The sequence below is a fragment of the Bombyx mori genome, chromosome 15 (genome assembly GCF_030269925.1).
Source record: "Bombyx mori chromosome 15, ASM3026992v2".
NCBI classification, from domain to species: Eukaryota; Metazoa; Arthropoda; class Insecta; order Lepidoptera; family Bombycidae; genus Bombyx; species Bombyx mori.
In genome coordinates this window covers 7,596,991-7,614,974 of record NC_085121.1, presented here as the reverse complement: position 1 = coordinate 7,614,974, position 17,984 = coordinate 7,596,991, and the positions used below count along the sequence as shown (strand labels likewise).

At 36.8% G+C, this 17,984-nt stretch overlaps 2 protein-coding genes and 1 long non-coding RNA gene across 3 annotated transcripts; 2 read left to right on the top strand and 1 right to left on the bottom strand.

Moving 5' to 3' along the window:
- The first annotated feature begins 28 nt into the window (after nucleotides 1–28).
- On the top strand, nucleotides 29–3,768 carry LOC101736047 (NADPH:adrenodoxin oxidoreductase, mitochondrial). The gene is made up of 5 exons (XM_038016052.2): nucleotides 29–169; nucleotides 259–1,017; nucleotides 2,145–2,301; nucleotides 2,392–2,511; nucleotides 2,586–3,768. Exons 2-5 carry the CDS (start codon nucleotides 833–835, stop codon nucleotides 3,558–3,560), a joined length of 1,437 nt encoding a protein of 478 aa, XP_037871980.1. The 5' UTR covers nucleotides 29–169; nucleotides 259–832; the 3' UTR covers nucleotides 3,561–3,768.
- Nucleotides 3,655–7,959, bottom strand: LOC134200189 (uncharacterized). The gene is made up of 2 exons (XR_009975000.1): nucleotides 7,329–7,959; nucleotides 3,655–4,081 (listed from the first exon to the last, which is right to left on the bottom strand). It is a non-coding gene; the product is annotated as an uncharacterized LOC134200189 (long non-coding RNA).
- Nucleotides 7,960–11,155: 3,196 nt separating this feature from the next.
- Nucleotides 11,156–12,325, top strand: LOC134200188 (uncharacterized). Its single transcript, XM_062672485.1, has one exon. The coding sequence runs from the start codon at nucleotides 11,156–11,158 to the stop codon at nucleotides 12,224–12,226; it is 1,071 nt and encodes a 356-aa protein (XP_062528469.1). The 3' UTR covers nucleotides 12,227–12,325.
- Nucleotides 12,326–17,984: the final 5,659 nt, after the last annotated feature.

Here is a 17,984-nt window from a genome sequence, read left to right as displayed (position 1 = left end):
TGACTTTTTTTGCTTGTTTTTAATAATGGAATCGTGGAGCGGGGAATAGAGATTAGAAGACTATCTTTCTATGTTAAAATGTATCACTAAAAGTAAAAAGTTCTTTGTTGTACAGTTGTACCTGAATATCGTTTTTACGTCCGCTTTTTAAGAGGAAATTTTTGGAATGGTCCGGTTGACTTTCATGTTCATTTGGGTTAGTTTCGGCAGGAATGCAAGAGCTGAAGATACATGAATTTTATTTTGTTCTTTCCTCAGATTGAAACGTGTAATAATGGTGGCAAATTAAACCTTCAAAGTCTCCGAAAACACGCACACAAATGTGGGAAAATGAAGAAAATCACGGGAACTGACTTTTTCGTTGATAAAGGGCTATTGCAGTTTTAATACATTTCCAACATACTAACAAACCTTTGCTATAAAAGACTCGATGGCGAGTTTTTCTTCCCTTTGTCAATTCAAAACATGAATAAAAAAATGGAAATCATCAACAACAAAAAGGTCAAATCCCAAAAATATTACCTACTAATTTATTAATCTGTGATCCGAATTCCGAAATCTCTAATTAATCCAAAGAGTAAAGGAAAATTAGTCTCTGACCTTCAAAATAGCACATTTAAAATGTTTACAAACAAAAATTGTTTTCAGTATACATAGTATTTAAAAACAGAATAGAGTCTAAATAAAACTGTTATTTTACTCTAACTCATCATTAAGTATCAATACGTGTTCAGTCGCCTAATTTACAAGTATAAATTTCTAAGTTAGAAATTCAAACTAGGCTTGGGGTAGTGTTCCTGGTTTCCATGAGTCTGTTAAAATTTAAAACAAAATGACTTTCGGAAATTTAAGAACTTTGAACAGATTTTATTCAGCAAATAATTACACAAAAATTCCTCGAGTATGTATTGTTGGAGCTGGTCCTGCAGGCTTTTATGCCGCCATGCATCTTACGAAAAACATACAATGCAAGATTGATTTAATAGAAAAACTTCCGGTACCCTTCGGATTAATAAGGTAAGGTACAAAATGTTTAAGACTGGTATAGTTTTATGGGGCTATTGAAATAGTTTGAAATTTAAATGCTAGTGGAATTTGAAAAAAAAAGTAGATAAATGAAATACATAATTTATTTAGAAAAAAATTTTAGGTACTTTTTAATAACTTTTATAAAATTATTGCTATAAGTACATTATAATTACTACTTTTACAAATAACAACCGTTAATTATATTTACCAATAATTATTTGTAACATTTGATGACACCTCATTCTTTTTAGAACGAATTAAATATTTAATTTTTTACTTTTGTATTTTGTTTATTACAGTTTTTTTTTGGTTTTGAACTATAGTTTATATATATTATTATTTATTTATAACAGTAAGAACTTGTTACATTGAAAAATAAAAATAAAACTTTAAATTGATCAGTGAATTCTAAGTCTCTAACTTGTAAAATTAAAATTATCATAAATTGTAGTTGGCCTCTGATACATCTACAGATCTCAAGAGAATTAAATGTTTAACTTGTTACAATTTTTATTACCATCATAATTATGCTCTGTATATTTAATTTATTGTGTAATTTTTTTTTCATAAGTTGCAGATAATATCAAGTTAATCGGACGTCTAGAACTTGTGAAATTTACATTGAAATATTCACTATAGACATACATACTTAACGACATACAGCATAGACATACATACATACTTACGTAAGACATACAGCTTAAGCTAATAAAGTGTGTTAAAAAAATCTGTAACATGTCATTCATACTTTTTATAATTTTTAAATTTTTCTACAACTACATTTTAATAATTATTGTGCCTTTATAAATTATCCCTTTGTTTTGATGATTTGAAATAAAGTAATCTTTTGAATTTCCTTCAGTTTTTATGAGCACATAATAAATTACATAGACACAATTATAGCTACTTTTACAGTTTGATCTCATGACTTTTATTTACATTATATTATTAGCTATTTTCAATCTGAAATAGTATAAGGGTAGTAATCCAGGATCATGAAAACTGTCAAGTATACCAAATTTCAAAAAGAATATATTGATAATAAAAACAGTCTAGTTTTAATTAAGATATACTTTTTTAAGGTTTATCATTATATAATGATAAATCTGTTTTAGATATGGTGTAGCTCCAGATCACCCTGAAGTAAAAAATGTGATAAATCAATTTACCAAAGTGGCTCAACGACCAGAGGTCAATTTTTATGGAAATGTTACTCTAGGAAAAGATATCACTTTAAATCAACTAAGACAGCATTATGATGCAGTATTATTGGTAGTGTATCTGGAGTATCTAGTGCAATAGTAGTTATAATCTCACTAGTTCTATTATCTCGCAGTTATCACTAATTTGTAACTGTTCCAGACATATGGTGCTGAAAAAGATAAGACTCTTGGTATAGAAAACGAAAACGCCAAGAATGTTATTGGAGCCAGACATTTTGTTGGATGGTATAATGGGCTACCTAGTAATAAAGACCTGGAGGTATACTTAAACAAAATTAGTAATGTTCTCTTTGAAGGAAAGATTAATTATGCAAATTACTTTAACTTTTGCAGATTGATCTATCTTGTGACACGGCTGCTATTCTTGGTCAAGGCAATGTAGCTCTAGATGTTGCAAGAATACTTTTAAGTCCTATTGATGAACTTAGAAAAACTGATATTACAGAACATGCATTAAATATTCTAGCAGGATCAAAAATCAAACAGTTGTATTTGATTGGTCGAAGAGGTCCACTTCAAGTGGCATTCACTATTAAAGAACTTAGAGAACAATTGAAATTAAGAGATTGTAAGACTGTATGGAGGCCAGAAGATTTTCAAAATGTCATCAATGAAGTTCCTAATTTACCACGCCCTAGAAAAAGAATAACTGAACTCATGCTGAAGTCTTTGAACGAAAATGAAACATGTAGCATCTCTAATAATACAAAAATGTTTAAGCCAATTTTTTTCAGAAGCCCAAAAAAATTCATAATTAACGATAAAAATAATGTAACGGGTATAGAGTTGACTTGTAATAAACTTGAAGGTGAAAATTGGGAGAGTCAAAAGTGTATTCCGACTGATGAAATTGAAGTGGTGAATTGTGGTTTAGTTTTCAGAAGTATCGGATACAAAAGTATCAAAGCAGATGAAGATGTGCCATTTAGTAATGGGCTAGTTTTAAATGAAAGAGGTTGTGTTATTGACGAAGCTAATGAGCTAGGAAAACTGTACGTAGCAGGATGGCTCGGTACTGGACCAGTGGGTGTTATTTTGCACACCATGGGAAATGCATTTCAAGTAGCAAAAACGATTTGTGATGATCTGAAAAACAAAGCTGATTATAGTAAAAGTGGCTTTGCTGAATTCAAAGATATAGTAAAAGACAAGACTGATATAGTTGATTGGGAGGGTTGGCAGAAGATAGATAAGTTTGAAATTGAAGAAGGTAAAAAACGTGGAAAACCACGAGAAAAGATTTGTAGTGTAGAAAAAATTATAGAAATAGCTAAATCAGAATTTAACATTGTTAAGGATAATAGTTAACACAAGGAGAATGAAATGAAGAATATAATTTTATGGATGTCTATGGTTGTATTGGAATGTTTATTAGACATAAAAATTAAGAATAAGAGAATGGTTTGTGGATGTACATTGTTACATTAACTTTATATATTGTTTTTGTTACATATTTTTATTTTAAAATATTTCATATTCTACATTAAATAAATGAAAAATGTTAATTTGTAAAAAACCACTGGAGTTTTAATATTGGTTCTTCTTTTTTAATGTACAGAGCTTAATGCTCAATGCCTCATAATGCATGGTCTTGATTGCTTCGATTTTCAAACTTCAAAGCCTGGCAAAGGCATTCATAAATGGTTTTTCGTAAGATTGCAATATACACAGTCCTCAAGCTGGGAACATACACCTAGCCCGTCGACTGCCGGTCGGTGGAGGCGTGCTGCACGTCGTCTGGCGTACGCCAAGTGAATGGAGCGTTGCTGAAGGGGTTCGGCTGAACTTCGGCGATCCGCTGGCGCACGCTCGATGCCCTTGTGCCAATACTAGAGGCCTGGTCGGATAGGCGATACGGCGCACAGTGGGTCGATACTGTGATTTTAGTGACTTAGGGATCAACTTTGTTTTTTTATAATTTTTTTTATGTAGATAGATAGAGCTCGTTAATCTCAATAATAATTGTTTTGGGCAAAAATTACAAACACTTTATAGTTTGGTCAGAAAAATGTGTTTTGTGATTTTTTTGTATGGAGCGGGTCACATTAAATTAAATTCCTGCTAAGTACCGCGAGGTCCCGCTTTGAAACTTTATTTTCCTTATACCTTGTCTAGTCTACTATCATTTGATGCTATGAACATGTGCATAAAGTTGCAACTCTGCCAAATAAATGGATCGAAAAAAATTAATAAATACATAGAATAAAAACCTTTATATATTTTTTTCGTAAGTGCTTTTAAGTTAAATTTGATATGGATTAGTAAGTAAAAGCACGTAATGATACCCATAATTACATAATACCTAACAACAATACATTTAGTAGGTCTCTAATTAAGCAATCTCTCTAATTATTAAGATAGTTAACATTATTTAATGAGGATAATTAGTTAAGTAGCCATTACTGGGTAGTAGAAAATATAGTAAACATTTGTTTGTCTCTGGAAGTATAAAGTGACCATGTTTATTATATACTAACTAGTGTTCGTTTATTCGTACTACTACTAACATCTCATGATTGTCGTTGTGATCTTGCTGTTTCCGTTATAATTGATAATTTTGTTAACAATTTAGGATTATTTATGATTTTAAGAGAGCAACTACAGTCGCTGTCTGATAATAAAAAACTCGTTTAATTCCTACAAAATCAAATAAACGTGACCGAAGAGAAAAATGTTGAGCTCCAAAAATTCAGTACGCAATTTTGTTCAAATATAAGTGCAATATGGAAACGAAGTAGTCGCATGTTAGCACAGTTTATAAGAAAAAAATGTGATTGGTTAGAATGTGCAATAAACTGGCCCGAAGGAATGATACCTGAAGCTATCAACACTGCACATGAAAGGCTCGAGATTTCTAATACTGAAGATGTTGAAAATGTACCACCCTCAAATGTACTACAGAAGCCTCGACATCTATTTTTGCACCTCGAAAACCTTTTGAAGAATTGGGATCCAGGCAAAAACGAAGACGCATTGAACAAATTTACCAATCGCTTTCGTTATCCCCGGATGAAATGAAAGCTACTACAATTACTAGTTTGAGAAACACTAGAAATGAAGATGTAGGAGAAATAATGAACCACTTGTCAAATCACCCCGAAGATCTAGAAAAAGTTAATGAGTATTTAATTACAAGTAAAGTGAAAAGTAGTACATATTCTCCCGATAAGGCAATATTAGTTTCACTTAAATTAAGTGGCAGTATATAAACCTAAGAGAAGCAGCAAGTGAAAATGGGTCTGATTTATACCCTTCTTAATATAAAATTAAGCAAGAAAAGACCAAATGTTATCCAGGGAAAGACGAGGTAATTATTACTGAAGAAGGAGCTGCTATTAAAATGCAAGCATTACTAAACTTGGCGCTATATAGGCTTTTAGATGTGATTACTTCGGATTTGGACTCTGCAAGAGAGCTACTGCTTATAAGCATATAATATAGGCTTTGATAGAGCCCCAGGTCAAAGTAATTATAAACAAAAAACTGAAACAGAGTTTGATGATTCATCTATTTTCATGGTCAGTCTAGTTCCTATAAGGCTTCAGAAATTTGATGGAACAATTGTTTGGGAAAACGACCTCATCAACTTTTTATTGCCGTCCAATAATGTTTAAATTTACAAAAGAAACGCAGTCAACAGTGACAATTATAAAAGCTAGCATAACAGAAGAAATAGAAAGACTTCAGCCATCAAAAATCAAACAAGTTGAAGTTAAGCATCAATTGCACATGATGATGATAGACGGCAAAATAACCTCATATTTTTCAGAAACATTTTCTGCTGTCTGTGATATTTGCAAAGCAAAACCGTCAGAGTTTTTTGGAGTGACTTGCTCATTAAAGAGAAAATAATGAAGAAATATTCCAGTATGGAATGCCATCTTTACATGCCTGGATAAGATGCATGGAGTGCTTACTTCATATCGGTAAATATAATTTTATTACTTCACAATTTTTTCATCGTATGTAGTTTCCTATGAGATTATTTTTTATATGACACTTTTTTGTTTGCGTCTTATCGTTTGGACTTCAAGAAATGGGGTTGCAAGGGGGGATGACAAAGAAAAAATATCAATCAGAAAGAGCGCTATACAGCAAGCGTTTAAAAAGGAATGCGGTTTACTTATAGATGTTGTCAAGCAAGGAGTAGGAACAACCAATGATGGCAATACTGCCAGAAGATTTTTCAGGGATGCAGAAGAAACAGCCCGCATAACAGGAATACGTAAAGATTTAATAGAGAGGTTTCACGTGATTCTTCACTCTGTTGCATCTGGAGAGCGCGTTTCCAATTTTTCGGAATTTTTTAGATATACTGCAGAATTGTATGTTAATGTATATCCCTGGTATTATATATGCCTTCCAGTATCCATAAATTGTTGGCACATGGCAGTGATATATAATAATGAAGAACTTTGGTGCCATTCGTATAGGTAAACTCTCGGAAGAGGCAGCGGAAGCTCGCAATAAAGATTTTCGGAAATATACAGAGAGATGTTATTCAAGAATGAGAAGTAGAACGTCGACTAATGAGGATATTTTACACATTCTTCTAACCCAAAGATCGAAAGGTGAAACAAAATATATAATATTTAGAGAGATTGCATAATTAGAGACCTACTAAATGTATTGTTGTTAGGTATTATGTAATTATGGGTATCATTACGTGCTTTTACTTACTAATCCATATCAAATTTAACTTAAAAGCACTTACGAAAAAAAATATAAAGGTTTTTATTCTATGTATTTATTAATTTTTTTCGATCCATTTATTTGGCAGAGTTGCAACTTTATGCACATGTTCATAGCATCAAATGATAGTAGACTAGACAAGGTATAAGGAAAATAAAGTTTCAAAGCGGGACCTCGCGGTACTTAGCAGGAATTTAATTTAATGTGACCCGCTCCATACAAAAAAATCACAAAACACATTTTTCTGACCATTCTATAAAGTTTTTGTAATTTTTGCCCAAAACAATTATTATTGAGATTAACGAGCTCTATCTATCTACATAAAAAAATTTATAAAAAAACAAAGTTGGTCCCTAAGTCACTAAAATCATAGAATCGACCCACTGTGCGGCGTGCTCTCCTTCAGTCTCACCCAGGTCCTTTCGGAGCATGGCTGCTTCGGGAAGTACCTGTGGAGAGTCTGTGGAAGGGAGTCACATCAGATTCATCAGCTCATCCGGATGATGACGCTCAGCACGCGCTCGAAGCGAGCGTTGGAAGCATCCACGGTGTAACCTAGTTGCGATGCTGGGACAACATCTCTCGTTTATTCGTTTGGTAAACAAAGTGGAACATAGACGACAGAATTAATTATAGTTTTATGAAACTACTGCCATGAACGTATTCTAATTGGTAATACAATGATAGAGTAAATTTGTTGAAAGTTTATAAATTTTGCTAATTTTTTCGTTTGACAAGCTGATATGTGGACGATGATCAGGCTTTGAATCTGAAACTTTTGCTGGGTCTAATTTAATTAGTGGCTTTATTTTATAAATTGTATGTTAAGTAACCCAACCTATGAACTGTCTGACTTCATAAGTTTCCCGTGGATTGTAATAACTGTTTAATATAATAGAAACGTCCAAACAAATTGTGAAGTCCTGAGCAGTAGGCAGCGGCTTGTCTGGGCGTTATTGATTTCCACAAGCGACGATGATCACTCACCGCCAGGTGAGCCGTATGTTCGTGTAATAAAGGTGGCAATAAAACTAAGGTATAAGTTTATTAAGTCTATGGTAAGGTATGTAGGTATGGCCTGATATCAATGTTAGGTACAAAAAAACTGTTTTGTCAAGCAATAGTATCTGGACTTTTTGGCGGGAACGCGAGGAGTGAAGTTGTGTGATTTGTTTTATTTTGTCTAGTTAGTGTTTCTTCAGATTTAAATGTGTAATAACGGTAGTTTATTAACCTTTAGTATGTCAATCACCTTACCGAAAGCAGCCCATCCTAGCTGTGTGCGGCGCCTTATCTCCCGGTCCTGGCTGGTTCAATCGTAACTGATGTTCTGTCCCTACTGCTGTAATACTGTTGTGGCGTTTTATTATGCGTAAGCCGGAACGCACGAGATGTGGGAAAAAGAATATAGTCTGTGACACAAGACCTTTTTACCGCCAAATAAAAAAAAAACATAAAAATAATTTATAATGTGATAATAACTAATTTAATGTAATTACTTTATGCCACTACAACAATAAAATTTATATTGATTCAACTGTGGTGTTAATTACATAAAACACGACTACGGCGAAATAAAGAAGGGACTATATGAACTCCCTCATTGGTGACCCCGACGTGATCAATCGTTACAAATAGAGATCGAGTACAAACCGTATACACCTGGCGCAGCATCCAGACAAGGTCGAGTACATACTATATACACCTGGCGCAGCATTCAGGCAAGATCGTCTACAAACCATATACACTTGGCGCAGCATCGCCGCGCACAGCAGAGTGATCAAGTACAAGCGGTTAAATATCTGGTGCGGCATTCGACAACACGGAACTTATTTTATTTTTTATTTTAGTGTTTTCTGATAAACTCAGTGAAGTGTTTTGATTAATTTTTTATTTTATTTTAAGCTTAATACTTTTTTATATTCTCCGCCTATACTATAACTTTAATTTTGTTACATAATTGCATATACAACAGTTTTGTCACACAAAAAAAAGAGAAACAAAAATTTTAATTTAATGTAAATGTTCCTTTTGTAACATAATTAATAATATTTTATTAACGGGCCTTCATTGCTCCACCAATTCATAGTATAACATTGTAGTTAATAATAATATTAAGGTAATATTATACGATTAGTATTAAGGAAATATTTGTTTCTACGAGGCAAAATAATTACAGTTTTAGGTCTTATCTACATGAATGTTTTAAAGTCAATAGTCAGGAAATGTAAGTCGGTGCTAACATCACATCTGTATTTGACTAATTTTTTTATTTTCTTGTTTACTTTAATTTTATTTCATTGTTTTACTGTGTCTCTTATTGTCAGTATTTTGCCATCTTTTACCATAATCATTAATTTTCAAATTCTCCTTTACTTATTATTATTTTTTTAAGTTGTTACATTGTATAAATGCATAGTTTTTTTTTTTTTTTTACAATTGTAAACGTAATGTTCAATAATGAAGGCAAACGAACAATTAGTAAGAGAAGAAAATACACTGTTACTACAACAAAATGCCATCCTAAAGGCTGAATTACAAAAACTTAAAATGCAAGGCATCGATAAAACGGACCCACCCCCCACAGACCCATTATTTCCTCAACCTAATTCAGTATGCAGAGTAGCCATAAAACTTCCTCCCTTCTGGCCTGATCGACCTGCAATTTGGTTTGCTCAGGTAGAGGCACAGTTCTCGATTTCAGGCATCTCCGCTGACCTGGCTAAATTTAACTACGTGATTGCTCAGTTAGATACCCGAGTTATTGGGGAGGTAGAGGACATTATTCTCCAACCACCACCTGAGGACAAATATGGTCGCCTCAAATCCGAGTTGATCCGTAGGTTGTCCACGTCTGAGGAGCAACGTGTCCGGCAACTTGTCAGTGATGTTGAATTGGGTGACCGCCGTCCTTCGCAGTTTTTACGTCATCTTAGATCATTGGCAGGAAACACCCTCACTGATGAAAATCTGCTCCGCCAGCTATGGATGCGTCGCCTCCCACAACATCTCCAAGCAATTTTGGCCGCCCAATCAGAACTCTCGCTGGACAAAGTCGCTGAGCTAGCGGACAAAATTTTGGAAGTTTCGCCTGGTATGTTCGCACCTCATTCATCTGCTGTTTTCTCAGCAAGCACGTCTGCCGTCTCACCCCCTTCGTTAGAAGATATCACACGGCGTCTGGATGAGGTCACGCGTCAGCTTGCTGTGCTTACTGCAGAGCGCGGTAGAAATAGGACCCGGGATTTCTCAAATCAGCGACGACGCTCACAAACACCTGGTAAGCCTCAAATGTGCTTTTACCATAGGAAATTTAATACTAAAGCTGTTAAGTGTATTCAACCATGTACCTGGACGCCGCCGCCACCTTCGGAAAACGACAAAAGCAGTCAATGATGGCGACGTCTGACTGCTTAAAGGAGAGTCGCCGATTATTTGTCACCGAAAGCTCAACCAAGCGCCGTTTTTTAATAGACACAGGCTCTGACCTCTCCTGTTATCCATATCAGTGGTTATCAAATAAGCCGATACGTTCAAATTATACATTAGCGGCTGCCAATGGTAGTGAGATACGCACTTTTGGTCACATACAAATGGCGCTTAATTTGGGGCTACGCCGCATATTTCAATGGCGATTTATTATCGCCGACGTCAACACCGCCATCATCGGCTCCGATTTTCTGGCGCACTATCGGTTGTTGCCCGATTGTGCCAGTAAGAGACTTGTCGATAGTATTACCGGGTTGTCATGCGTAGCTGCCGTCGCTGTTTTAGACCAGACCAGCGTCAAAGTTGTCTGCGCTCCGTCATCCCAATTTAGTGCACTTCTTGCGGAATTTCCGTCCATTACGAAGCCACCATTGTCCGAGTCTTGTGCGAATAACACGATATTTGTTTGTTCTACGGTTTTTTGTAAATATTTCATGCTAAAAGTGGATTGTGCCTACTGTGCTATATATCAAAAGAAAGCTTGTTTATTGGACTACATATTGGTGAAATCAGTTTTCCAAAATACATAAAAACCTGTGAGTAGCAATTGAAAAACTATATTATTATTGAATATTAACGGCCGGCGACCCTGACCTAGGGCAACCCGCGGGCCGCTCGCTGCTACTCACACACGCGCAATTGACCGCGCCACAGACTGAATGCAACCTTAAAGTAAGCGTCCCAAGAGCGTAAACTCTGATATTAGCACATACAAATACGTTATGGCGCCACCGGCAAAGAAAAAATGTTCTGGGTGTAAAGAAAATATTGAAGACCGAAGATTCTTACAATGCTCCAAATGTAATAGATTGTACGATTTATTGTGCGCAAATGTTCCCGAAACACGGTTCTATAGTACGATGACGGAAGACCATAAAAAGAAATGGATTTGTCAGCTATGCAAGTCGCAACAACCAAAGGGTGATAACACGGATTCACCTGCGCGAACAGGAAGAGATGACGATAACTTTTCCGAGTCAGAGAACAATGTGACATTTCGTAAGAACAGCAATGTGAAAATCTGTCCATGCATTTCAGCTGATGAAATCCGTAAAATCTTCAGAGCCGAGTTCCAAAGTTCAATGAGGCAAATAACCGAAGGAAACATTACTCAACTACAAGAGATGAAGAAAGTTATCGCGGAGTTCAAGGCGTCCATAACTTTCTTTAACGAGCAATTTGAAGAAATGAAAAATGAGGCGTCTATTCAGAAAACAATAGTTGAGAACCTACAAAAAGAAAACGAGCAACTAAAGACTAATAATCTCGAAATTACTGCCAAACTGAGGACTTTGGATCAACAAATGAGAGCGGCAAACGTGGAGATACATTGTGTACCGGAATTTAAAACGGAATCATTGATATCAACGGTTAAACAACTTGGTAACGTTATAAACCACCCTGTCCAGGACACTGACCTACAATATTGCTCCAGAATAGCAAAACTAAATCCTGCTAATCCGCGTCCAAGAGCAATCTTAGTGAAGTTCAGCAGCCCCCGCTTCAAGGAATCTTTTCATAAAGCAGCAATACAATATAATAAAAATAACCCCAGTAACCGACTCAATACAGGCCATCTCGGTATCGCAGAAGAAAAGAAGTCGGCTATATTCATAGCAGAGCACCTGACGCCTGAAAATAAACAACTCCATGCAGCAGCACGCGCAAAGGCGAAAGAATTAAACTACAGGTTTGTGTGGGTTAGGAACGGACGGATATATATAAGAAAAAATGAGGAAAGCAGTCACATCCCAGTGCTAAATAAAAGTGTGTTAGACAATTTAGCAGTTTAATTTAGCTTAGTATGTTTAATAATTGTGGACTCTAATGCATGTCTTAGTAAATATATGTATCAATAATGGTTACTCATAAAAAAATTAATCATCAAGGATTCAAAACATTTTCGCTTGGACTGTTAAATATACGCTCAATGAATACTGGCTGGGACAAGTTCCAAGAGTCAATGGATACTAATGATCCAGACATTCTTTGTTTATCTGAAACTTGGCTGTACCCTAATACAGATATTGAACCATTTGATTTCGTTAGGAAAGTATATATACAAAGGACATTCACGCTCAAACATAACCTACTCACAACATATATTAATTGTATGTCTAATGCGACACTTTATTTAAGTTCTTGTTCTTTTTCAAGTATAAAAATTATAGTATCTTATCTACTAGGTCTTCCTATATTCTCACGGGCTCTATACTTCAGTGTTTCTTTGCTGGCGAGTAGTCTATTTCGTATTACTTCACTATCAAAATGGTTGATTTAGATAATTTAAATCATGAACTCGAAGAGCTAGTCATTTCTCACGCTTATAAATGTCCTTCTCAGCATTGTGATAGGTACTTGAACCCGCACTCAAAGTCTCTTACGATTATACATATGAATATCAGAAGCATAAACAAAAATTTTGACGAATTTTATGTGCTCTTGAGCTCCTTTAGCTTTGTACATGATGTTCTTGTGCTGTCGGAGTGTTGGTTGATGAATACTGTACACTTACCAAAACTTGACGGCTTTATCTCATATTCATCGAAAAACGCGAGGAACCAAAATGAAGGGGTAGTTATATATGTAAGAAACACTCTGAAACATGTTATTTTAGAACCATCTTTCACCGATGCCAATTGTTTAATATGTAAAGTTGATGATGAACTTGCTATCATTGGATTGTACAGATCATCCTCTTATAAAAACACAGACAATTTTATTCTTAGCCTAAATAATGCTCTTTTAAATTTATCTTCTTTTAAACATATCGTCATCATTGGTGACGTCAACATTGACATCAAGGCCCATAATAAAGACCCTCATTCGCACGAGTATTTGAACACAACTGCATCTCATGGACTTCTACCTGGTCATTTGTTTCCCACGAGAGGAGATAGTTGTCTGGACCACGTACTCATTAAGTCGAGCCTGGAGTCTACGACTCTTGTCACAGACTCCACTATAACTGATCATTATTCTATAATTTTTAACTTAAACTTCCAACCTATGAGACGGCTCGTTAACAAAATTGGTACTAAAATAGATTATCCTACGCTAATTGCTGAACTAAAAGTGTACGATTTTTCAGAAATCTACACCTCTCATGATGTTAACCTGGCTACGGATCTATTTTTAAACAAACTTATCTCGCTGCTTCAAACACACACAATATCGTTTGTAATCCCATGTAGATTAAGAACTATAAAACCCTGGGTAACCACAGGCTTAGTAAGATGCATGCGTAATCGTGATAACATGCACAAAAGCGTAAAAGCAAATCCCAATAACCTCATTCTTGTCCAGACTTACAAAAGATACCGCAATTTCTGCAGTGATCTACTTAAAAGGCTGAGGAGAGAGTTTGAGAGATCAGAGTTTAATAAAGTAAAAAATAACCCAAAAAAGACCTGGAAGGTAATTAAGAGTATCACTCAAACTGGAAAAGAAACTATTCCGCCTCTAGAGCTTCTTAATAATTTTAGTGATAGCCAGGTCTCCATTAACTCAGTTAACTCCTACTTTTCAAATATTGGGAAAAAGCTTGCTAGTAAAATAATTCATGCTTCGGTTACTGAAACCACTGTTCCCAAGTTGACATATTCTCAACTGAATTCAATGGTTCTGCCGGGAGTATCCGAACAGGAAGTCATTGACGTAATACGTGGCCTTCGTGGTGACTGTGCTTCTGGCTGGGATGGTATACCCCCTAAGTTATTCAAGCTCGCCTGTCCTGCGTTAGCCCCAGTAATTACCTACGTTTGTAACCTCGCTATTGAATCCGGAAAATTTCCCAACTCACTCAAAAAGGCAATTGTCCATCCAATATACAAGAGTGGGGACAGAGACAGTGTTAACAATTATAGACCGATTTCAGTGTTGCCAACTTTATCGAAGGTTCTGGAAAAAATTCTGAATAAAGCATTGAGTGGCTATTTAGATTCCAATAAAATAATTTCAGATTATCAGTTTGGATTTAGAAAGAACATTTCCACTGAAGATGCTGTAAGTTCGCTAGTTAAGCACACTGTTGCGGAAATTGAACGCAAACAAAAGTGTCTTGGTATCTTTCTAGATCTGTCTAAGGCATTTGACACTGTCTGTGTCCCTCTTCTGATCAATAAATTGGAAGTTCTGGGAGTCAGAGGTAACGTTCTGTCTCTTTTCAGCGACTATTTGTCAAATCGTACACAATGTACCAAGATCGGTCCTCATATAAGCAAGCCGGAGCAAATTGAGTACGGGGTTCCGCAGGGCAGTATTCTTGGGCCCACTTTGTTCCTGCTCTATGTAAACGATCTTTGTAGTCAATCTTACCCCTACTGTCGTCTCTTTGCATATGCTGATGATACAGCACTTATAGTTTCAGGCAACACGTGGGTAGAGGCAATTGAGAATGCTGAGTTTGCAATGAAGCAGACGATGACATGGCTGAACCGCAACCTATTAACTCTAAACATTGACAAAACCAAATTTTTAACATTTGCAAGCAGAAAATCTGTCCAACCCCCGCGTGATTCTATTACTCTCAAGGCCCATGTATGTAATGGACGATATTCCGAATGTAATTGCTCGGAGATTGCTAGGACTGATAATATCAGATACTTGGGGGTGTTGGTGGACAGCTGTTTCAATTGGTATGGTCAACTGGAACTTGTGACGACGCGCATTCGAAGCTTAATTTTTATTTTTAAAAAGCTAAGAGGCTCGGCAGATAAGCAAATATTGTTTACCGTATACACTTCCCTTTGCGAGTCGCTTATAACTTATTGCATCCCTATTTGGGGATGTGCCTGCAAGACAAAGTTTATTAATATCGAACGAGCGCAAAGGGCAGTGCTTAAGGTGATGCTGGGGAAGCCTTTTGGGTACTCTACTAGACAACTGTATCGTGACGCAGGAGTGCTGACGGTTAGACAACTGTTTATCCACAGGTCCGTTCTGCGACAGCACTCCTGCCTCCCATCAATACCTAAAGAAACTTCACTTTCCACGAGGAGACGAAAACCGGCCTTTGACACTATTGCTTGTAGGACGGAATTTGCCAGACGACAGATTTATTCGTCAGGTAGCAGAATTTATAATAAAGTAAATATATCTCAGCAGATAGATGGCTTAAATAGGTATGACGTTAAAAATAATCTGAAGTCTTGGCTCTTAAACTTAGACTATTTTGAAACAGAACAAGTCGTGTTGTAAAAATGTATAACGATGTATATATAGTATGATATACTGTTGATTCATTGTAGCTAATTTTAAATTAATATTTTGTATAATAATATATAATATAATATATAATAATATTTTTATACTTTATTGTATGACACACATACACACACAAACCCACTAACACACATACACTCACACACACACACACACACGTACGTACTATATTCTTACAGATCGTTCTTCCTGGTTAACTTTCTTTACCTGGTGACCTAGCACTGAACCACTGACTTTTGTAACACAGGTTTTCCTAGCATAAAAGTCAGGGAATATTGTTATTGTATACCTCATAAAAAAGCCATGTATATTATTATACTAGTGTTAAGTATTTTTGTACGTGTTTGTATTTTAAGAGGCTTGAATGAATAAATATTATTATTATTATTATTATTATTATTATTACCAGGACTTATTCGTGAGCCGAAGCATAACACAGTTCATTATATTCTAACCACTGAGGGCGCCCCAGTCTCTTGTCGTCCTAGACGTCTGGCACCTCAAAAACTTCAAGAGGCCAAAAAGGTTTTTGATGATATGGTACAGTGCGGGACAGCCAGACCTTCGAAAAGTTCGTGGTCTTCTCCACTTCATATGGTCCCTAAGCGCGACGGCACCTGGCGACCCTGCGGCGATTATCGTGCGTTGAATTCACGTACCATACCCGACAGGTACCCAGTTCGCCATATCGGTGACGTCGGCCATAACATATCTGGGTGTAGTATATTTAGTACAATCGACCTCGTTAAGGCATATCAGCAAATTCCTGTTGCGCCTGAGGATATTTGTAAAACCGCCATCATAACACCCTTCGGACTCTATGAATTTAACTACATGACTTTTGGTCTGCGCAACGCAGGCCAAACGTTTCAAAGATTTATAGACGAAGTTGTCCAAGGTCTCGATTTTTGCTTTGCGTACGTTGACGACATATTAGTGTATTCCCGTGATGCTCTTCAACATGCTGCACACCTTCGTACTCTTTTCAAGCGATTTGAAAATTACGGAATCGTTATAAATCCAGCAAAATGCGTGTTTGGTGCTCCTGAGGTTACTTTTCTCGGAAACAGAATATCTGCCGACGGAACACAACCACCATCAGAGCGCATTCAAGCTCTAAAAGATTTTCCTCTACCACAGACTGTACAAGGACTCCGTCGTTTCATTGGGATGGTTAATTATTATCGCCGATTTCTGCGCAATGCGGCCAAGTTACAAGCACCGCTAGTCAACGCGATCGTGGCCGCTGGAGGTAAAGGTCTCACACCGATCATTTGGACACCTGAGCTCGAGGAATGCTTTAATGCCTGTAAAGATAGCTTGTCATCTGCAGCTCTGTTGGCACACCCGTTGCCTAACGCTGAACTAGGGCTTTTCACCGACGCTTCCAGTTCTCACGTTGGTGCCTGCCTTCAGCAGAAAGTCGGTGACGCTTGGCAACCTCTGGGTTTCTTTAGTAAAAAGCTGAATCCCCGACAGTGCCAGTGGCCAGCATACTACAGAGAACTTCTTGCGGTATATGAGAGTGTGCAACATTATCGACACTTCCTAGCCGCACAGCACGTAACGATTTATACGGACCATAAGCCATTAGTTTACGCGTTCTCGCAACGTCGCGAAAGGCTTCCTCCGGTACAGTTAAATCAACTGTCTTTTATTTCGCAGTTTACCACGGACATTGTCCATATAAAAGGGGTGGATAATACGGTGGCGGACGCCATGTCCCGCATCGAAGCTGTTAGTTTTGAAACTGACCATTCTGCTCTCTCCGCTTGCCAAAAACTTGACGACGAATTGAAAAAGTATCGTAACGATGCGAATTCTTCTCTAAAACTAGAGAACGTCGTAGTTCCTGGCACAAACACTGTTTTGGTCTGCGACATGTCAACAGGGCGACCACGCCCATTTGTATCGGAACCTATGCGAAAGAAGATTTTTGCTCAGCTACATAATCTTAGCCATCCTGGTACTAGATCAACCATTCGATTGATCTCAGACCGTTTCGTGTGGCCTGGCATTGCCAAAGATTGCCGTTATTGGTGCCAAACCTGCGTTGCTTGCCAGCGAAGTAAGGTGACGCGGCATATAAAATCTCCACTTGGACACTTCTCCAGTCCTACGTCTCGACTGAAGCATGTCCATATTGACATCATAGGCCCTCTTCCATCTTGTTCTGACTTCCAATACTGCCTGACTGCTGTAGATCGCTACACTCGATGGCCCGAAGTTTGGCCTATGCACGGAATAACAGCAGAAGAAGTGGCGAGCACCTTTGTAGCTGGTTGGATTGCTCGATTCGGAGTACCTGCTGTCATCACAACAGACCAG